Genomic DNA, 23,328 nt, shown 5'->3' on the forward strand with positions numbered 1-23,328 from the left:
AACCATTTGAGCTGTTTATTCATTAACTAAGTGTTTCAACTTCTCTGCTTGCTAACTTTTCATGCGCTCTCTATTGCAACAGTGACATTCAGATGTTACAGCTGACGCAATATGTGTGTATAGTATATAGGCATCTATCTTGGAAAAATGATTTGAAAAACATTTGAAACAGAAACTGCAGAAGTACCCCGCTGAGGAATAAGTACCCATGGTTGGGAAGTCCTCCTTGTATCAAACGCACACAAACCTTCAGATTACTTTAGTGTTATCACCAGAGTAGGCTGCAGGGACTTCATTTTCATGGTTACATAGGAGTTCTCATGCAGCACAGTGTCTTGACTGTCTCACATAATTACAGATGCTCATTAGTGAGAACCAGTGGTGCTTTAAATGTCCTGAGCTGCACCAGAATATTCAGCTTCAGACGTCCAAATGCAGCGTTTCTTAGGACTCTACGGATTTAACAACCCCAAGATAAGTTGGGGGGCCTTTTACTCTCGAGTGGCTCAGGGTACTGCTTCATTTAGCACAATGTTGGGTTGTGCTTTTAAAAAAGTTTGCAGGTTAGTGAGTCGGTCTAAGGTCTGGAAGAGCTGAAAATTCAAGGTCAAGACTTTGAGTAAACCAGATAACCCTCTCAGCCACATCCCTCATGATTGAAGTCATCCATATTCTGCCCAGTTGGTTCAACAAAAGCTGCTACAAACTAAAATGCTTGTAAAAAAAAATGACATAAATGGTTTGGTAAAACATGTTTTGAGAAAATGAATAAATAAGGTCAATCTGCGGTAAAATAGGTATCTGAATTCAATTTAAAAATCACCCACATTATTTGATATTCTGTATGAATTGAATGTGCTTTGAATACCACCTTATGGGTTAAATCCATTATTAGTCCAATACCAAAAACCCACTGTGATGACTCATGGGTTCTGTTAAATTATAGAGGTATCAGCTTGATGAGCTTATAAATTGTATTTTACTTTACTAAATGAGAGGTTTTCATCTGGAGAGAAAAGACCTATTTGTTTAAGAACAAGATGGGTTCTGTAAGTCGAGGTTATATCTTATTATATCTTTGTAGTGTGCTGGACAATAATGCAATAAAATAATGATTGTATATTTAAGCCATACACGTATGATCTTTCTCAAAGTTACTCCTGATGCAGTGCTTCCTATATACTAAGAAAACTCATCTCTTCTTCCTCCTGATCTGACCCTGGTCCATCTCCCCTCGCAGACTGGCTCAAGCTGGTGTACTCATCTAATCACATGAACAGACTTGAGTCAGTTTCACACTGCATTTTAAAATATACATTACATGGTAGCTACTCAATTTAGTTTCATCAACTTTTTAAGCAATGCTGCCCTCTTGTGTCTTCTCCTGTTTTCACATCATTACACGAATGTTCCGTACAATCTTAACTTACTAAATATAACCATCATCTTGTCAGAGCAGGTCAAAATTAGTTATGTGGTGAGATTAAAAAAAAGAAGCTCTGATGGTCACACATAACTGACAGTTTCCTTTTCAATAATTAAAGAATACTGTCTGCATCATGTTCATTACAGGTAACACATGATCCTTCACTGCCGTTCACAGCTGTTCGGAAATACACAAAATAATCAAATTACCTTGATTTGTTCACTCGAAAGCTTGCCATTACTTGGTCGCAAAATCGTCAAATCTCTTGGAAACTGAAAAGAAATTCCATCACACCACATGTAATACAGATATTTATTTATTGTAAACTTTTGGAAAGGCAGGGCTGAGTGAATACATCAAGACTGAACCTTGTGTCAAGGAGTCGCAGTTGCATGGAAATTAACATCTGGGGAGACACTATTGCATCTTCTCTGATCAGGAGAAGTTACCGGGAATCACGACAAGGGTCAAATGACGTCACTATGACTCGACTATTCTCTGTTCAGCACTCCTGTCAATAAACGTTACTATACTATAATCCCTGGAATATCGGGAGATGGAAAGCAATGTGGAGAGCTTGACGTGGTGATTCTTTTTGTGCAGTAAAAACACAGGAATGTGGTCGGAAATTCAGAAGCATGCAAACGCAAAATGTACATAGCGGCTGTAAAGTGGCAATTTTAATATCTTCTCACACGCATACACACACACACACACACACACACACCATCTGATGAATAAAGTGACCAACATGGGAAGACATGAAAAGAGAGCGAGCGACCGACCCTTCCTCACATTCACATCCACTGATCAAACACTGACCTGCTCAGATGTACAAACATTAAAAAAAGTGTGCATCCATTTTTTGGCCTTGAAAGGCAAACTCATTTCTGTCATTGTGAATATGAATGCTAATGTTTGTGCGAGTTCATAACCAGGCTGCTAAGCTAATAATACCTTTGCATTCAGTGTTTTGAGCGTGAATCAAACATGGCCCTTTTGGACAAAGACAAACAAATGTACAGTCTACTATATTATATACACTATTTACATATAGCTCTGTCTAATAAAAGCATAAATGTTATTGCAAACCCTCATACATCACAGTCCCTATCACAACTGACACCGAGCAACCAAAAAATAGCTCTATATGTAACTCACTCATGTTACTCACTACGGCTCATCAGCGGCTTACCCTCGTTTTTTATATAAATATAGATATATTACTTTGCAAAAACTTGCAAACAAACAGGTTAAGCAAATTAGCAATTTTGGTACAAAATTAAATATTTTTCTCTTAATATTTATGACAGAGGAATGAAAATGCAAAAACAAAAAAAATGTTTGCTAGGTAAGTTTTTCTTTCCCGCCAAAACAAAACCATGACAGATTTTCAATAGATTTACTAAATGCAAGTGTGAAAGCTTAATGTTGTGACTGGTCAACATAGCTCTATAAATGTACCATGGGGGTAAAGAGGATTTGACCCTGGTGCCCGAGGATCACCGTGGTTTGAGCAGCACTCTGTACATGGCGAAGCCCAGCACTGCAAACACCGTGGCCCCGACGCTCGCTCTCAGCCAGAAGGTCGAGCTCTTCAGGTCCGCTTGGCTTACGTGTCTGTTAAACAGAGAGGAGCAGGCTCAGAGAGGGATAAACACAAGGTGAGACAAGGTGAAAGGAAGGACAGTAAAGAGATAAAGAGACGAGGTGTTGATGTGAAAATAAAGGAAGTGAACCAAAAGAAAATATGGATGAAATGACAGAACAGGGATGCAGCCTTGAAACATGGATATATGTGCTGAGGAAAAAGCCAGTTAAACAGATGAGGGACATGCAGGATTATAGTTATGACATGAAACAACAAGACCAGAAATTAGCTAGGACGTCTCTGTTAAATGAGACGACTGAGGCACAGTGATATGAGCAAAGACAACAACAAGGAAGATGACTCCAACGGAATGACAATGGGACTGAGATCAAAATAGAAAAGTAGATGCTTTCAATCCTTTCTGTAGTACAGGAAGCTCACAAGTAATATCAAAGAAGGTAGATGGAAAATAAAGATATCAGAATGGTTTCTTAGATGGAAAATGAAAAACTCAAAAGGACTCGGACAGCATGAAACAAGGAGAAAAGGAGAAATGTGGCAGAAGATTATGCTGACTCTTTCATTCTATTCTAATTTCTGAGAAGTCTGCATCTAAAAATACAACAACTTTGTAAAAAATTAGGAGAAATGAACAGGACAAGCTCGAGGTGACGATGCCGACAAATCTGGAAAGTGATATAAGGTAAAAAAAGGACCTTCTGAGCACAACAGCGTAGAGTTTGGCCCTGACCGTCTGCAGCAGCTCAGAGTTGAGGAAGTTCTGACACAAGCAGAAGGTGCACCGGTTGCAAGTGCACATGCAGCGCAGCCGGGCGTGGCTGAGGAGAGATATGGGGAAAGACAAACACCAACACCCAGTTTATATATAATACACACAAGAGGAAGAAAGGTAAGATAGAGTTAAAAGATGCCGCCACCATGAAAGGAGTAGTTTGTGGCTCATAATTGTTGTGATCCTGTCAGAAATGATGACACTGCTGAACAGATTGTGGATTAAATAAGAGCTAGTCTGGTGTAATTATGTAACTGTGTGATGTGCAGAGAGGCACTGTGTGTTGACAGCGCGCTGCAACCTGACTGACTGCAGGAGTGAGATCCTCTGGGAGAGATCATCCTTACTGCTCGGCAGGGAAACCCGTTTACCCACAGAGCAAAACACTGTGGCATCAGACTTGAAAGCAACATGTCCAGAAGGCAGTGAAGTGCATTAATATAGACTGAAGTACATCGTGTCGGATACCGACACTCGCAGAGAGTAGGAGAATCCCCAAAGGGAGCGGGTTTATCCTGAGGCATGAAGTAAAGTCACAGACATTACACACAGTAGAGCTTCGGATTTAAACTGTAAACTAACAGATAAGGTGGACTGCAAAAGAAAAGAAGGCATCTATCCCTCCTGTTTCACACATAACAGGATCTCCTGCCAGTTATAACCAAACTGCAGAAATGACTGCAACAGCAATTCCCTTTTTCACACTATTGGGAGCAAAAATTTAAAGTGTTATTCTGGTGAGTGATGTACGGAAGACCTGAGAGGCAAGTGAGAAAAAAAAGGATCCATTTTCATACATTTGCATACCAGATTCACTCCTTTAGTTCTTACCTTTCACAATAAAAGCCCTAGACATGTACACTGTGTTAACTGTTTACCAGAGGCAAATTCACTCGGAGCATTTCGCTAAAAGGAAACTAAAATAGCTTACAAAAATGGTTTAGGCTGTACAATAATTTACCTCAGACAGACTGTGAGATGCTGCTCTGGGTCAATAGTTTTAGGCTTCTGCCTGCACAAATCTATTCAAACCTTTTATTGAAAAAGTGTTGCAACTGTCGCAAATTCCCATCCCTGCCGGTATGAATAGTTTAGATGCAAAATATTGGCAGGCGAGTATTTCGCATTTTCGTGTAGTTTAATCGTCACGCCCCCTCAGTGTAAAGGCCTTGAACACAAGGTAAATATATTTTGTGTTAGTAAGTTATGTAAATTTAAACTTACCTGGAAAAAATGAATTAATCAATCACACAAAAAAAAAACACCCCCAGTGTGTACAGGCCTTCAGAGTGCATGGAGAAATCAAAACATGGGGTAGTGGTGCACATCAGCCTCTTTTGGCCGAAATGGGTATTACAACAACAACTACTTTGCAAAAAGCTTACTATAAATCAATAAATATTCACAGATGAAAAAAAATTAAGGAACTTAAAAAGATTATCTTGGCAAAACCTTTTTGTTCACCTGTTCTTAAGTCATAAACGAAGATAAGAGAAAACAATTTAGATCAGATTTAGAAAATGGATCACCAGAATTTGTTTTTTCTCACTCGCCTCACAAGGCTTCCGTAGTGACAATATGTACTAACCATCATAGTTCTTCAATATCTGGTAGGTTTACCAACAAGAAATGTGATAATAAAAGCTTGTCAGCTTTCTTGAGCTACAACTAATGCAGCAAAACACAGTGTAAAAAACTGCAATAATAATGTGTCTTCATGACCACAAACTACATCCTCCAAAACTGAACATTATAACCTTCATGAAGGTAGGATTTATTGTAGGACTGTTGTATTACACTGCATTATTTTTAGCTAGCTGTATCTAACAAACTGCCATGTAAAGGACTGTATGTCCTGCTATGACTTTGGAACATTTTAAACCAGAAAGCCTTGTGTGTAAAAAAACAACAGATAAACGGAGAATGGTAAAGCTTCAGTTCATTAAGGAATAGACAATGCCCTTGCTTAAGTAAGGGATAATATACAGCATGCCCATCATTGTTGTGCCACACACCCTGTCGGAGTTTATTTCACAACAATGACCCGCTAGCTGTACACTATCCTGCTTACTAGCTACTCCCTACGTAATTAAGAAATAAATAATTTGACTCAAAAATAGTCTGCCAGAGACTTATACCAGAACTGCGCCCATAGCAACGGTCCGTCATACATAGCAACGGTCTGCTATAAAGGAATAGCAAACCGTAGAACGCCGTGATTAAAAAAATCAGAATCAAGTATTCAACAAAGCCGTGTAATAAAACACGTGAAGAGGAGCTGGGTGGGTATGATATCATATCAGCACGATATCAAACCCAAATACACGTTACTTACATCCATTTAAATGACTTCTTGGTAATAAAATTCTTTAACTCAGTTAACTCTGCTATCATTAATGCAAGTTTAACAAATCTAGATCTAGAAGTGTCTCCATACTTACGGGTACATGGCCATAGTGGTAAGTTTGGTGTAGATGTCTCTGCTGGGCGCTGCTGCGGTGTTACATGTGAAGGACTGGGGAGGCGGCATCTTGTGTTTCCTACAGAAGTCCAGAGGACTGCAGCCGTACATCTGCTTGATCTCTGGCAGGTCGGACTTCGCTGCTATCATCATGCAGGGAATCTTGCTGTCCATGAAGTATTGCTGAGGAGGGTAAAGAGAGGGCGTGAATGATTGTGGTTAAGATGTTATTTGTCGTTTGATATAATGCACACACACACACAGTTTTACCTTGAAGACTTTGGCGCAGTACTCAAAGGAGCAAGGGTTGCTGACATCATAGACCAGGCAGACAATGTCACAAGCCAGATCAGCATCAGACAGGTAGTCGAAGTCAGGGAACACTTCATGAAGCTGAGAGGAGAGGAGAGAGTTAGAAGAGCACTGCTGAGTTTCAACAAGAGTCACATGTTAGATAGTTGCCACAGCATTTGTGCTCTTGTTTGATCACTGTGCCGAAGGGTGTTTCAATGTGGACGCCAGCACAAAGGGAGTGCCTGTGTGTTAAACTTGTGGTAACAGATTCTGGTAGATGCTGGTAGATTCCAAAATCTCCCAGCCACTCAATGGTTTACCGTTGTTTTTTTTGGCTGGTGCGTGAAGCAAATCTAGCAGCCACTTGCATATTTTTACCAGCATTTGGCTGGTGACTGGTGCTCGCTAATTTACAACCCTAACAGCAAACACAGTAGGTTTTGCATGTGCTGTTACAGGTAAGTAGTGCAGAGTGGAAAGCACTGGGTGGACATGATAAGAAGCTTAGATAAACAGCCAGGTAAGCACAGCCAACCTCAGGCGGGGACGGTTCACAGTTCCCATGATGGTTCACAGTTGACAACCTCGTAGTAGTGGTGCATATGAATATAAACCATGTCTTTTATATGAATAGAATAAAATATTTTTTAAAACTTAATATGAATATATCATGAATGAATGATGAATTTGACAATTATTATTAGCTCCGCCAGGTGATAATTATGAGATTTGTGTGCGCGGGTGTGTGCGTGCGCGTGTCTGTCCACAGCTAATCTCGCATACTGCTGCACCAAACTACATAATATTTTGGGTTCTCATTTATGGCTGCATGCTAAAGGACCTCTCGTGGTTGCAGTGATTCACACTTTCCTAGAACACCTTTCAATTGCCTGTTTGATACCGCCACTGATTGACTGCAGACTACTCACTCCCTACTCTTAACCAACCCCGTGTGACGTGCAAGTGAAAAACACATCTTGATACACTTGCAGTCTAGACGGGGGGTTAGCCAATTGTGATTGTATTCATAATTAATCAACAGCAGTGGTCGTCGCGTCACACTTGGCAGAGATTTGTACTTTGAGCGCACCTTTCTAGTTATTATTGTTTTTAGCACTGGAAAAGCTGTATTTAGAAACAAGTCATAATTGAAAAAAAATGCATTTGATTCAAGTAGCATTAGAGCTATCTTTGAAACTCACAAGAAGGTATTTCTCCTGGCCGTAAACATAGGTTGTGCTGATGGCGTAGTAGGATCTGTGTTCCTCTCTAATCGTTTTTTGGCGCTGAGAGGAGAGAAGAGAAGAAACATCATGTAAAAGCAGATCAGGACATGAAACTGACTGTAAACTATGTTTGAAAGCAGCAATGGGAAAATGTTCGTCAGTCTATTGATACTTTCCCATATGTGCAAGAATAAGAAGTGTGTTGTGATAGTATACAACTGTAATCTGTGACTATGTTGATATCTTACATGGAATATTTCAGTGGAATACTTTTCATATATGTTATGAACTGTACTGCTTTTTGCCACGTCTGTGGGGTGGAAGGCAAAGTATGCTTTAAATGTGTCATTACTGGTGTTTCTTTCTGTTTACCATGAGGTTTCTACCCAGGTAGGCTTGGAGGAAGCCGCTCTTTCCGCTGCCAATATCTCCAAAGACATTACAGCGGAAGACGCTACGCTGGGTCTGCTTCTTCTGCAGGTCAATCTTCTTATCTCTGGTCACTGCAGGGGGGGGGGCAAACCATACACGGGCATCAGAGGATCAGTTCAGACTGCTGCGGTACTCAACACACACCTGCAGTCAGTCAGCAACAACATTCAGATTGAACTGCTGCTTCAGCTGTTCAAATGTTGGTGTAATGACGGTGTTGATTTACGGATGTGATTACTGACTGCATGACTGTATAAAGCATGTTCCTGATGAGCTACAACTCATGATTTAATATGAATATGGAAAAGAAGATGTGATGGTGTAATTCACCTGTAATTCCTGCCGCTTGGGACTCCTGCTCAGCAATTATTGAGTAACCGAGGTAACCCAAATACTCCAGGCATCGCTGGACATCCAGATACGTTGTTAACCTGAACAAATGTTGAAAGCAAAAGAGACTAAATGCGAGGTTCATTAATCATAGAAACCAATGTGACTGAGATATTGTGTTTTTTAACATATACACTCAGACAGGGAAATACTTGTACATTGGTGTTTTCCTGGAAACAACTTCAAAAATAGTTGAAAGCCACTATGTGTAGAAAAGTTTAATAGCTAGCCCTGATGTTGACAAATGAGACAACTGGTGGCATCTTTGCACTCTTTTCAGTCAATTAACCTCAGTATCCCCATGTTTGAGACACAGCATCCTTTTTGATACTGCCACCAAAGTATCAAAAAGTCAGAAAGGTTCAAATTCAACACATACTGGCTTTAACTTTATTAGGGTTGTACCGAATAGTTGAAGCTTCACTCATTACGTTGACATTCTAAATCAACATTCAGTATGCTGCGCTGCTTTTTTATTAGACGCGACAGCAATGCTGGTATTGTTTACACCTTGTGAGTATGTGTGTGAGTCATCATGGCAAAATGTGGTCCTGGATGGTAAATGGACTGCATTTATACAGAGCTTTTCCAGTCCTCTGACCACTCAAAGCCTGGAGACACCTATTGTACTGCATGAACTACCACAGAAGTGGTTTTGAGTACTTTGCCAGGTGTTTATATTTCTCTCACTTGCCGTGCACGAATGGAAGTACGCATCTGTATTAACGGGGCGGCCTGGCAGCAATATAACAGCACCATAAATTACATTTATATAACCACAGTAACGCAAAGTCTCTCTTCTTTTTTTGTAGTGTGATGACGTCATAACATATGACGACAGACGATTTCTTAGGAAACCTCAACAGAGGCTTTAAATGTAAAAAAAAAAGAAAAAGACATTTGGTACGACCCTAAATGCAACTAATCGCCACTTACGTCCACTGGGAGAGATATCCCTGGTAGGTGATCCAGCCCTCCTCATTAGTGCAAACTGTGTTATTGACATCTGGACCCCAGGGCATGTAGGGAAAAACATCAAACAGATCCCTCGTCTCATCTGGTGACAAGGCACAGTCACGGTCCTGAGACACACAAAGGTTGGTTACTGTTCAGGATGGTGAGCAAAATATGGAAAATGGTGCTCAAAGCAGGAAATATTTCACTCAGTTTGCTGCCTGTCATTTCTACCTGAGAAAACAAACATGGTGAATTGAAGCACACATTCACAGTTGGACACTAATCGCTACGACAGAGAGCAGATCTCGGCACAAGCTGCCACTTTCACTCTTTGACTTTCATTCTAACCTCCCGGCTTATTCTCCTGTCAATCCCTCCTCAGTGACAACACGTTAAATCGCGCCTCAGCAGGTGGTCAGCGTAGGCTATGGGAGTGTATTCTGGTTTTGTGCAGTGTTCCGTACTGAGCAGCTTTCTGTAAAAGCCTCTCCAGGGCAGAGGGTAAAGTAAATACAGAACTGGGTTTACAGGATTATACCTTGTCATGTTTGTCAAAGACGCTCTGGAGGAAGAGGTAGGCATTGTGGTTGAGCTCCGTGGTGCAGTCTGGAGGAAGTTTCAACCTAGAGACGGTGACATATTTCAAAGTAAATGCTATAGGCAATGAGCAGAACACAAGATAAACACAGAAAACATTTCTACAAAAGATTAAACAAGAGGATAAATATTACACTTCACTTAGAAAAGTGGCTCAGTAGTCCTTAGTCTACCTATTAATCCTTCCTTGCTAATAAGATCTAATTCAAGGACTTTAACAACACTGACAGTTCGTCAAATTGAGCAAAGGTGCCAAAAGTGAGGCAAACCTGCGTTGGCTTGCCGCTCGCACATCGGCGCTCGGTGAAAAAACTATGTGTGAACTCTTCAAAGACGAAAGCCGAGAGGCTCGCCGTTGCCTCGTAGACACATTCCAGATATCCAGCACGCTAAATATCTGGACCTGGCGGGGAGTCTGTTGGGGAGCTACAGCCAATGAGAGCGTGAGACACGGCTTGAGGAGAAACCTGAGGGGTCACCTGTATCAATAGGAACTTAACTGTATGTGTTGCATTTGGAACACGGACCAAAGTTGTGGTTGCACCTAGGGTGTTGGATGTTTGCATGAATAAACAAAACACAACAAGCCAGTGACTGATCTACATATGATCAATAAGCATGACTGCGCCACTTCTCACGTGTGTTTTCGTGACAAAAAGTAGTTTGGAGACCTCATCTGGGATTCCTCCCAGTGAAAGATCTTGTAGTATGTCGCCGGTCAGTCATGTTGTGTGAAAACCAGGACGACTTTAAGACTCACGATTACGAGACATCAAGTTGTGCAGTGTGAACAGTACAGCGATCTGACGATTTTGAAAGTGTTGTAGAGTGAACTCGACTTAAATTGAACCAAAAAAGCAAACATTATGTTTGAGGAAAATACAGTATTACCCTAAAAAGAGGAATAGTGTGTACAAATACATGTCCCTAAGTGAGGGAAATAATGAGGGTTTTAATAAGGCATGCACACAGGATGGAGTTGGTGGTGGAAAAAATGAAGCCTGAGACTCACGGAGGGAAGAGGTAGTCCTGATTTAACTCCAGGTCATCGTCGTACCCAAACCTCCTCAGCACTGTCCACGTTGTTTCATGGCGACCTCGCTGGATGAACAGGGTGTGGAGGAAGAGGAAGCCTGGAGAGGAACATCACAAAAATACCATACAAAACAGTCAGGAACGATGTGACGAAGACATTTGTGTGTACGCAAACATGAACAGGAAGCAAGTCCATCCATTTCTACCTTTCAGAGTGAGTCCGTTGTCACACACTCCGTCACTCAAATTCTTCCTCACCACATTTTTTACATCCTCCAACGCCTGAGACTCTAGTGGGGCGTTGAAGCACGTCCGCTGTGAGCGGTCAGACAAAAACATTATTGTTGTCAAAAAGGAGCCAAACAATTTCCTATGTACATTGTCCTTTTAGATAAACCCATTGTTAACTGTGTCAGTTACAGCAGTCAACAATTGACTTACCTGGAAGAAGTTGAGCTCATTATCGTTGAGAATCCCGTCATTGTCCAGGTCGGACACTTTGAAGATTCGTGTCAGAGCTTTGACACAAAGTGACTTCATCTGGGAACCAAAAAAGGGAAATCAAACATTACTTCAACAGAATTATTTTATAATTCACCTTCTGCTAAAATTCAGTGACAGAACTCTCTCAAATGTAAATTCATAGATTTTTTTCATAATAAAAACAAGTCGACAGCCACTGCATCACAAAAACAGTGGTGCAGAATTCACACAGTACATTTCTGCTCTTACATCTTTTTTCTCTGGACAGTAAAGAGGACCTGTGGGGTGCAGAACTGCCTTTTGGGCATAGTAGAACAGCTCTGAGATGTTCTTCAGGTTCTTTGCTGAACACTGTAAACAAGAAAAAGAAGGGAGTTTGGTTATAACACTGTATATAACCTTGTTGCATTAAAACGCCTTTGCAACCCTGTGAAAATACAGTGTCTTGGCAAAGTCAGGCCATCTCTGTTTATCTACCTTTGTGTGTGAGTGTGTGTATACTGTACGTGTGTGTGTGTGGGAGCTAAGTCAGGGCCAGACGAGGTATTAACACACAGGATCTGTCTGAGCGACACGCCTGGTTTAATTAACCAGTCTGAAAAAAACACCGTGAGTAAAGGTCATGACCGGTGTCAAGTATCAAATCCTCTTGTACTATAAGCCCTTTTCACAGCAGCCGTTTTTACACGTCATAGCAGCGGTAAACACAGGTGTAATTGATCAAATTAATTACGGTCTCATTCTATTTAGTGTGTCACATGCCAGTGAGCCAACATGCACAATACCAGGCCCCTGGCCAACCTAAATGGAACAGGGCCCACAATTAATGTTATTAATTACACCTGTGTTTATCCTGCTAGGTCAAAATGTCTGCTGTGAAAAGGGCCTGTTGTTGGGCTTCCTCGTTGTAAACACTGTGTATAGTAAACATGCAAAACATAGCATCCATCATGGAAAGTATAAAAAGGGGCAGCAATAGCAATACTATTTACAAAAAGGTAAATTCAGGTTAATGTATACAAACTAAGACAAAAATCTATATAATTGATGTGATTATCTATAGGCTGCAGACATACACATTTCAGCAGTTCAACAAGTTCAAATCACATTACTGAGAAATTGACATGCTGATACTGAGAAACACATGTTCAGTTTGGTTGATAGTGAGGATCATAAACATAAACATATAGGAGCAAAGGTCATAAAAAGCTTTACTTATAGATGCCGCTCTAAATGACGAGAATATATTCTTAATTTGGGCCATTTCTATTTTTTCTATATTGTCATCATGTGAAATCATCATCATGTTTTTTACATCAACATCAACTATATTAAGTGTCTTCAATTGACTGATAAAACCCTTAAAAGTACCGTCAATAAAGCAAAAAATGTCTGGATGTTAACCTAAAAACAGTCCAGTTCCTCTTGGCTCCTAAAAGGTTGACACCCAACTGTTATTGTTGAAAAAACATCTTCCCCTCTTTATGTTCTGTTTAATGACAATAGTGGAAGATATTGATTTCCATTTGTGTTTATGTCCCTTTTAACTTTGTGTACTGAGCAACATGTCTGTTGTCTGAATCATTAGCATTGTATTACTTGAACATGGAAGCATTTATCAAGCAAATCAAAACAGATCAGCACTCTCACAACACTTAACACTACTGTTCCGGTTTCTCAGAAGTAAAACAATAAACAGAGCCTTCACTCTCTCTCACCTCGACACAAGTCTCTATCTCGCTGTGCCGGTTCATGATGGGCAGTATGGTCTCCATGCTGCTGTGCTCCACCAGGTCCGACTTGTTCCCCACCAGAATCAGAGGAACCCTGGACGCATCAACAACACACATTAGATCATTGTATTAAAACTAATAAAAACATAAATTGAATGTTTTGTTTTATACAAGTATTTTAGTATTTTCCCTCTCAGAAAAGCAGTGACTCATTTCACAGCGAGAATATCACAACACAAAAGGGAGAATAAGGCTGAATCTGCTCATGTGAAAGGTCGCATTTCCACTTCAGCTTTGTGCTTACAGAGAAGCATTTGTGTGACATTTTCCACCCTGTGACTGTAGGTCACCACTTCAAACATTGCTAGAGAGACTCCATGACTGGCCTCTTGCTGCAGAAAATGGTCTTTTACAGACTTTCCATTGGGTTGATCATGCACGAGGAGCCTGCAGTGCCAATCCTGTCTCCTGCAAAATTACGTTAATACGTTCCCATACAACAACAAACTGCATCTCCATTAAGTTTCGAGGGAAATATATTTTCTTTAAATATGGTCACAGTTTTAAACACAAAAAAAACGCAACAAAACTACTTGGTAAGGTTTAGTAAAAAAAAACATCATGGTTTGGCTTGAAATGTCTAAGTTCGAGTCCAAGTTAAAAAATAAGTGAACATTGATGTTTGGTTTCACACGGGACACAAAGAGCGATCTCCTGGGTGAAAGTCCTGTATTTGTTTGACCCATCCACCGCCTCGACCTCCTCACTGAGCAGATTTCTGTGGATTATCATTAGAAACATATTTGTGATATGTCAAAAACAAACATGATCTGCGACAAAAATACGTTTCCCTCGAAATGTTATTTACGATGCAGTTTCGTAGTTTGGGAATGCAACTTTTAGGAGACAGGGCAGGCTGTGCTCCTACAGATTTGGCACCCTCTTCTCCCCATATTTCATCGTCCAAAACTGAGCCGACAAAGAAAACTCTGAACTATTTTTACACAAGTTCACACCTGCTGTCCTTGTCTGTGTTCTCGGTAATGAGGGGGATCCAGTGGCTCGTCACCTATGGAAAACAAAAGATAAAAATGTAATCACCATTTTGAAAGACAACTTCTAATTCATGAATGTCACACAGACAGCCTCACAAATTTTACTGTTTAACTGCAACACAAATAAACCAAATATGGAAATGCTAGCCACAGCTCACCTTTTCTATGGACGTCTTGTTGTTGACAGAGTAGACAATGCAAATCACATTTGCCTATGAGAGAGACGAACACAAGTGCCCATTAGGCTTATAGCTGAACTCAGCACTTAACTCCATGTTAACAGGAGAACTTAATACACTGACTGACCTTGGAGATCTCCTGGAACAACTGCTCATCTGTCTGCTCTGCCTCTGTAGGAGTGTACTACAGTTAAAACCAGGAAAGTGCTCTTCTCTCTCATATTTATGATTTCACAACAACGGTTACCACAATTTAATGCTGTCAGTCATGGGCTTAAAGTACCGGAATAGTCCACGATGTGTGTGGGAACTCTCTCCGGTGTGACATCTGCAGGTATGGTGATTTCCTCAGCTCGGTAGGGAACCTAAGGATGAACGCAACATGGCTATCATTAAACACAGACATGTTTACAACCAGTTAAAGGGCTTCATTAATATGGTCAAATCACTAGGGCTGCAACTAATGATTATTTTCATTGTTGATTAATTTTTCGATTAATTGATTAGTTGTTAGGGCTATAAAATATCAGAAAAGTGGTGTGTTTCCCAAAGATGACGTCCTCAAATGTCGTATTTTGTCCACAACTCTAATATATTCAGTTTATTGTGATAGAGGAGTAAAGAAAACAGAAAATATTCACATTTAAGAAGCTGGAATCAGAGAATTTTGACTTTTTTTTTCTTAAAAAATGACTCAAACCGATTGATCAATTAATTGTTGCAGCTCTACACATCATACTCCACAAAGGCATATATTCATTAAGCACGAGGTGCAGAGGCATCATCAACATCTGACATATTAATAATTTATCCATACCACTTTTGGGAACTCCTCGCTGACCAGGGACATGATGAGAGATGTCTTCCCCACTTTGGCTGTCGAAGGAGGAAGAGAGAAGAGGAGAGAGAGTTCAGTACAAATAAGACAGATTTTTCTTCCGTAGAGCTTAGCACATACACTCCAACACATTTCCTTCCAAACAACATTACAATTCATATTAATATTGTAACTGTGGGGACATCATTTATTAATTTAACATGATCTTCATTGAGCTTAACAAGCTATCCAGGCCATGTGACTGTCTGGGACACAGATTTCCCATTATGAGCATCACAACATCACAGGACAATTTTTGTGGTGCAATCTATGAATTGCAGCTTTCATACTTTTTTTTTTTAATTACTGGCCTTATCCATGACGTCCTACTACTAAGCCACAGACCTTCAATAAAATCCACTCTTTATTCCTAACTGTATTCCTTCTGTTAATGACGAAGGTGGAAAGATGGAAAATAAAATTCTCTGTCTGTCTGGGGTTAAATAATAAAACAATAATAAAACACCTACCTACTGTTTTAAAAAGCTACAGCAGATGCAGGGAATATACAGCAGTAACACTAAGTTAAAGTCAGACTATTCAAAACACAAAACATGTCACAAAATCAGAATGTTATGTTGGTGTGGTTTGGGATGGATGGATGGAGGGATATGTCATTGTTGATGTTACTATGTTGATTGTTGTGTTGTTGAATTTATATTTTTGTTTAATAATTTAGTATCAGTATTATTATTTATGTGCTTAAATGTGTCAAGGGGTTTATCCTCTAATACATTTTTGAAATTAAATGAAAAAAAAAAATTATGTAGTATGTATATGCATGATGAGAAGTAATATATGCACAGAGAGATGTAAAAACAAACAAACATGAGACAGTCAGCTTGCAATATCTTACTATAGGTTGGGACCTAAACATTAATTTAAAGAGAACAACCTTTTTCTAGTCTAAATGACTGAGGTTAGTTGTATAATAATAATAATTTAGTATCATTATTAATATTTATGTGCTTAAATGTTTGTTAACTACCATGTTTTGTGCCCTCTTGAAAACGAGATCTCAAGGGGTTTTATCCTCTAATATGTTTTTTAAATTAAATGAAAAAAAGATGTTGTATGCATATGCATGATAAAAAGTGATATATGTACACAGAGATGTAAAACATATATATTAATTCATTATTTTATTAATTTAAAGAGAACAACCTGTGCAAAATACACATCATTATTATTATTATGTATGAGCTTAAATGTGTCAAGGGGTTTATCCTCTAATACATTTTTTAAATTAAATGAAAAAAAATGTTGTATGTATATGCATGATAAAAAGTGATATATGTACACAGAGATGCAAAAAAAATATATTATTAATTTAAAGACAACAACCTTTTTTTTCTAGTCTGTGCAACAAACAATGAAGTGACTGAGGTTAGTTGTATAATAGGGAAATAAAACACCTACCTAACTGTTTTAAAAAGCTACAGCAGATGCAGGTGATATGCAGCAGTAACACTAAGTTACAGACAGACTATTTAAAACACAAAACATGTCACAAAATCAGAATGTTATGTTGGTTTGGTTTGGGATGGATGGATGGAGGGATATGTCATTGTTGATGTTACTATGTTGAATGTTGTGTTGTTGAATTTATGTTTTTGTTTAATAATTTAGTATCAGTATTATTATTTATGTGCTTAAATGTGTCACAGGGTTTATCCTCTAATACATTTTTGAAATTAAATGAAAAAAAAAAATTATGTAGTATGTATATGCATGATGAGAAGTAATATATGCATACAGAGATGTAAAAACAAACAAACATGAGACAGTCAGCTTGCAATATCTTACTATAGGTTGGGACCTAAACATTAATTTAAAGAGAACAACCTTTTTCTAGTCTAAATGACTGAGGTTAGTTGTATAATAATAATAATTTAGTATCATTATTAATATTTATGTGCTTAAATGTTTGTTAACTACCATGTTTTGTGCCCTCTTGAAAACGAGATCTCAAGGGGTTTTATCCTCTAATATGTTTTTTAAATTAAATGAAAAAAAGATGTTGTATGCATATGCATGATAAAAAGTAATATATGTACACAGAGATGTAAAACATATATATTAATTCATTATTTTATTAATTTAAAGAGAACAACCTGTGCAAAATACACATCATTATTATTATTATGTATGAGCTTAAATGTGTCAAGGGGTTTATCCTCTAATACATTTTTTAAATTAAATGAAAAAAGATGTTGTATGTATTTGCATGATAAAAAGTGATATATGTACACAGAGATGCAAAAAAAATATATTATTAATTTAAAGACAACAACCTTTTTTTTCTAGTCTGTGCAACAAACAATGAAGTGACTGAGGTTAGTTATATAATAGGGAAATAAAACACCTACCTAACTGTTTTAAAAAGCTACAGCAGATGCAGGTGATATGCAGCAGTAACACTAAGTTACACACAGACTATTTAAAACACAAAACATGTCACAAAATCAGAATGTTATGTTGGTTTGGTTTGGGATGGATGGATGGAGGGATATGTCATTGTTGATGTTACTATATTGAGTGTTGTGTTGTTGAATTTATGTTTTTGTTTAATAATTTAGTATCATTATTAATATGTATGTGCTTAAATGTGTCACATGGTTTATCCTCTAATATATATTTTTGAAATTAAATGAAAAAAAAAAGATGTAGTATGTATATGCATGATGACAAGTAATATATGTACACAGAGATGTAAAAACAAACAAACAGTCAGCTTGCAATATCTTACTATAGGTTGGGACCTAAACATTAATTTAAAGAGACCAACCTTTTTCTAGTCTAAGTGACTGAGGTTAGTTGTATAATAATAATAATTTAATATCATTATTAATATTTATGTGCTTAAATGTTTGTTAACTTCCATGTTTTGTGCCCTCTTAAAAACGAGATCTCAAGGGGTTTTATCCTCTAATATGTTTTTGAAATTAAATGAAAAAAAAAGATGTAGTATGTATATGCATGATGACAAGTAATATATGTACACAGAGATGTAAAACATATATATTAATTCATTATTTTATTAATTTAAAGAGAACAACCTGTGCAAAATACACATCATTATTATTATGTATGAGCTTAAATGTGTCAAGGGGTTTATCCTCTAATACATTTTTTAAATTAAATGAAAAAAAGATGTTGTATGTATATGCATGATAAAAAGTGATATATGTACACAGAGATGCAAAAAAAATATATTATTAATTTAAAGACAACAACCTTTTTTTTCTAGTCTGTGCAACAAACAATGAAGTGACTGAGGTTAGTTATATAATAGGGAAATAAAACACCTACCTACCTGTTTTAAAAAGCTACAGCAGAAGCAGGTGATATGCAGCAGTAACACTAAGTTACAGACAGACTATTTAAAACACAAAACATGTCACAAAATCAGAATGTTATGTTGGTTTGGTTTGGGATGGATGGATGGAGGGATATGTCATTGTTGATGTTACTATGTTGAATGTTGTGTTGTTGAATTTATGTTTTTGTTTAATAATTTAGTATCATTATTAATATGTATGTGCTTAAATGTGTCACAGGGTTTATCCTCTAATACATTTTTGAAATTAAATGAAAAAAAAAAAGATGTAGTATGTATATGCATGATGAGAAGTAATATATGCACACAGAGATGTAAAAACAAACAAACAGTCAGCTTGCAATATCTTACTATAGGTTGGGACCTAAACATTAATTTAAAGAGAACAACCTTTTTCTAGTCTAAGTGACTGAGGTTAGTTGTATAATAATAAGAATTTAATATCATTATTAATATTTATGTGCTTAAATGTTTGTTAACTTCCATGTTTTGTGCCCTCTTGAAAACGAGATCTCAAGGGGTTTATCCTCTAATACATTTTTGAAATTAAATGAAAAAAAAAAGATGTAGTATGTATATGCATGATGACAAGTAATATATGTACACAGAGATGTAAAACATATATATTAATTCATTATTTTATTAATTTAAAGAGAACAACCTGTGCAAAATACACATCATTATTATTATGTATGAGCTTAAATGTGTCAAGGGGTTTATCCTCTAATACATTTTTTAAATTAAATGAAAAAAAGATGTTGTATGTATATGCATGATAAAAAGTGATATATGTACACAGAGATGCAAAAAAAATATATTATTAATTTAAAGACAACAACCTTTTTTTTCTAGTCTGTGCAACAAACAATGAAGTGACTGAGGTTAGTTGTATAATAGGGAAATAAAACACCTACCTAACTGTTTTAAAAAGCTACAGCAGAAGCAGGAGATATGCAGCAGTAACACTAAGTTACATACAGACTATTTAAAACACAAAACATGTCACAAAATCAGAATGTTATGTTGGTTTGGTTTGGGATGGATGGATGGAGGGATATGTCATTGTTGATGTTACTATGTTGAATGTTGTGTTGTTGAATTTATGTTTTTGTTTAATAATTTAGTATCATTATTAATATGTATGTGCTTAAATGTGTCACAGGGTTTATCCTCTAATATATATTTTTTAAATTAAATGAAAAAAAAAGATTTAGTATATATATGCATGATGAGAAGTAATATATGCACACAGAGATGTAAAAACAAACAAACATGGGACGGTCAGCTTGCAATATCTTACTATAGGTTGGGACCTAAACATTAATTTAAAGAGAACAACCTTTTTCTAGTCTAAATGACTGAGGTTAGTTGTATAATAATAATAATAATAATTTAGTATCATTATTAATATTTATGTGCTTAAATGTTTGTTAACTTCCATGTTTTGTGCCCTCTTGAAAACGAGATCTCAAGGGGTTTATCCTCTAATACATTTTTGAAATTAAATGAAAAAAAAAAGATGTAGTATGTATATGCATGATGACAAGTAATATATGTACACAGAGATGTAAAACATATATATTAATTCATTATTTTATTAATTTAAAGAGAACAACCTGTGCAAAATACACATCATTATTATTATTATGTATGAGCTTAAATGTGTCAAGGGGTTTATCCTCTAATACATTTTTTAAATTAAATGAAAAAAAGATGTTGTATGTATATGCATGATAAAAAGTGATATATGTACACAGAGATGCAAAAAAATATATATTATTAATTTAAAGACAACCTTTTTTTTCTAGTCTGTGCAACAAACAATGAAGTGACTGAGGTTAGTTGTATAATAGGGAAATAAAACACCTACCTAACTGTTTTAAAAAGCTACAGCAGAAGCAGGAGATATGCAGCAGTAACACTAAGTTACAGACAGACTATTTAAAACACAAAACATGTCACAAAATCAGAATGTTATGTTGGTTTGGTTTGGGATGGATGGATGGAGGGATATGTCATTGTTGATGTTACTATGTTGAATGTTGTGTTGTTGAATTTATGTTTTTGTTTAATAATTTAGTATCATTATTAATATGTATGTGCTTAAATGTGTCACAGGGTTTATCCTCTAATATATATTTTTGAAATTAAATGAAAAAAAAAAGATGTAGTATGTATATGCATGATGACAAGTAATATATGTACACAGAGATGTAAAAACAAACAAACAGTCAGCTTGCAATATCTTACTATAGGTTGGGACCTAAACATTAATTTAAAGAGAACAACCTTTTTCTAGTCTAAGTGACTGAGGTTAGTTGTATAATAATAATAATAATTTAGTATCATTATTAATATTTATGTGCTTAAATGTTTGTTAACTTCCATGTTTTGTGCCCTCTTGAAAACGAGATCTCAAGGGGTTTATCCTCTAATATGTATAAAAATATAATAATAAATATAATATAAAAAAGATGTAGTATGTATATGCATGATAATAAGTAATATATGTAAAAAAATATATATTATTAATTTAATTATTTTAGTCATTTAAAGAGAACAACCTTTTTTATTCTAGTCTTTGTGCAACAAACAATGAAGTGACTGAGGTTAGTTGTATAATAGGGAAATAAAACACCTACCTAACTGTTTTAAAAAGCTACAGCAGAAGCAGGAGATATGCAGCAGTAACACTAAGTTACACACAGACTATTCAAAACACAAAACATGTGACAAAAGCAGACAGAAAAAGGAGGAAAGATGAGACAGAGGTCTGGTTGTCATCACATCAACATGCCCAGCTGGTAGCATCAGTAATGCTGCAGAGCATCTCCCTGCTGCTAACCAACCAAACACACTGTAATGTTAAATAATAACAACAGCTTTACTTACGCTCTCCCACTAACAGTATCCTCACGTCCTTGCGCATCCTCTTCAACGTGGACAGACTCGGTAAAGAGAAACATCTATGCTCCTGAGTCTGGATGAAGGACACTCAGCAGCCAGCTCTCCTCGGCCTGCTAACGGCTACGTTAACATGTCAGCTCCGGTTCACAACAGACGGTAGAGAGACGTACAAACCGGTAGATATCCGGGATACTAACGAGGTGTTTTTACTTTATTCAACCTGTGAAGCTCAGTAAGTCTCAGATAGTGCTGCTGCTGCTGCTGCTGCTGCTGTCTTCATCAGCTAATCTTCACACTAACTTGACAGTTGGAGCATTAACGGACGCTAGCGGGCGATCTTCCGTCACGCCCCCTGTGAGAGAGCGTGCAAAGATCGTATATTATCAATACGTCATCACGTCGTAAACAACTCGCCCACCCATCCCGGAAGTGAGAGCATTTGTAGTTTTTTTAAAGTAAGAAATACAGTATAATGACATACTGTGACATAAAATCAGTGGCAGAAGAAGTACTCATATCTTTTAAAGTAGTAATAGCTTTCTGTATAAATTTCCTGTTACAAATAAAAGTCCTACATCCAAGATTTCACTAACTTTACAAGTAAAAATAGCTATATTAAAGGGACTGTTTGTAACTTTGTAAGCGTATAAATGTAGCGGGTCGGCACACATGCACGCTCGCATATGCTCAGCTCGCTCCACCTGTAGACGTGAACGCGCGCTCACTACAGACTGCAGAAGAGTTAGTTTAGCTCTGAGAATATCTAGTGAATGCACAGGGGACGTTTGTGCAGAAATAAATGCTGCAGTTCCTCCAGACCAACAGAGGTTTTCCGTGTCTTGTGAAGTGACAGAGCTCGACAGAGAGTTATGTTGTCTTCTCGTTACCGACCGGGTGCCGGTGTCTCCTCTGCTCTCTCTGACTGCGGGCGGAGAGAGCAGGGAGACACGCTGCAGAGCCCCGCTGCCTCAGCCTGCACTTAGGCAGGAAAAGCCAACACTAGGATCAGATCTAAATCATGTTCATGGAGAGACCTTCGTCTGGTCAGCTAACATTACTGCCAAGCAGCTGAAATATAGAGTGATATTGTGGTTTTAGCTGACGTGTGTCGCCTCACTGTTTTGAGCGATGCTCGTTCAGGTATATTTAGAGCGAGCAAGCGCGAGCCCGACGCTGACTTTCGTTGATTTCACGTCCACAGGTGTCGCTGTTAACAAGCATTTCTGAAAGTTACAAATAGTCCCTTTAACAGAATGTACTTAAAGTAGGCTATTAAAGGGACTGTTTGTAAGAATCAGAATTGCTTGTTAACAGCAACACCAGTGGCCGTTAAGTCAACGAAAGTCAGCGTTGGCTCGCGCTTGTGCTCGCTCTAAATAGACATGAACAAGCATCACTCAAAACAGTGAGGCGACACACGTCAGCTAAAACCACAATATCACTCTATATTTCAGCTGCTTGGCAGTAATGTTAGCTGACCAGACGAAGGTCTCTCCATGAATCACTGCTGATCCTAGTGTTGGCTTTTCCTGCCTCAGCCTCCCGACCGCGG

At 37.7% G+C, this 23,328-nt stretch overlaps 1 protein-coding gene across 4 annotated transcripts; it reads right to left on the bottom strand.

The window, feature by feature from the left end:
• Window positions 1–1,724: 1,724 nt before the first annotated feature.
• rhot1b (ras homolog family member T1) lies at window positions 1,725–22,137 on the bottom strand. Of its 4 annotated transcripts, none has more exons than XM_037765181.1 (20): window positions 21,762–22,137; window positions 15,470–15,528; window positions 14,936–15,017; window positions 14,780–14,823; window positions 14,632–14,685; window positions 14,435–14,487; window positions 13,404–13,512; window positions 11,935–12,036; window positions 11,644–11,742; window positions 11,409–11,517; window positions 11,180–11,300; window positions 10,109–10,193; window positions 9,550–9,695; window positions 8,554–8,654; window positions 8,164–8,294; window positions 7,768–7,851; window positions 6,542–6,664; window positions 6,252–6,454; window positions 3,734–3,856; window positions 1,725–3,046 (listed from the first exon to the last, which is right to left on the bottom strand). In XM_037765181.1, exons 1-20 carry the CDS (start codon window positions 21,796–21,798, stop codon window positions 2,929–2,931), a joined length of 1,983 nt encoding a protein of 660 aa, XP_037621109.1. In that variant the 5' UTR covers window positions 21,799–22,137; the 3' UTR covers window positions 1,725–2,928. The 4 variants fall into 4 exon arrangements, with proteins under 4 accessions (XP_037621109.1, XP_037621111.1, XP_037621110.1 ...); XM_037765183.1 differs by lacking the exon at window positions 21,762–22,137 and adding an exon at window positions 21,512–21,651; XM_037765182.1 differs by lacking the exon at window positions 21,762–22,137 and adding an exon at window positions 19,784–19,867.
• Window positions 22,138–23,328: the final 1,191 nt, after the last annotated feature.

This window comes from Sebastes umbrosus, chromosome 3, assembly GCF_015220745.1.
Source record: "Sebastes umbrosus isolate fSebUmb1 chromosome 3, fSebUmb1.pri, whole genome shotgun sequence".
Taxonomy (NCBI): domain Eukaryota; kingdom Metazoa; phylum Chordata; class Actinopteri; order Perciformes; family Sebastidae; genus Sebastes; species Sebastes umbrosus.

Bases quoted from the DNA above. Each gene is read 5' to 3' on its own strand.
- rhot1b (XM_037765181.1), bottom strand. From the start codon at position 21,798: ATGCGCAAGGACGTGAGGATACTGTTAGTGGGAGAGC. The intron at 14,824-14,935 runs GTACTTTAAGCC...ACACTCCTACAG, and splicing joins ACACATCGTGGACTATTCCG to AGGCAGAGCAGACAGATGAG. The intron at 11,518-11,643 runs GTAAGTCAATTG...GACCGCTCACAG, and splicing joins ATGAGCTCAACTTCTTCCAG to CGGACGTGCTTCAACGCCCC.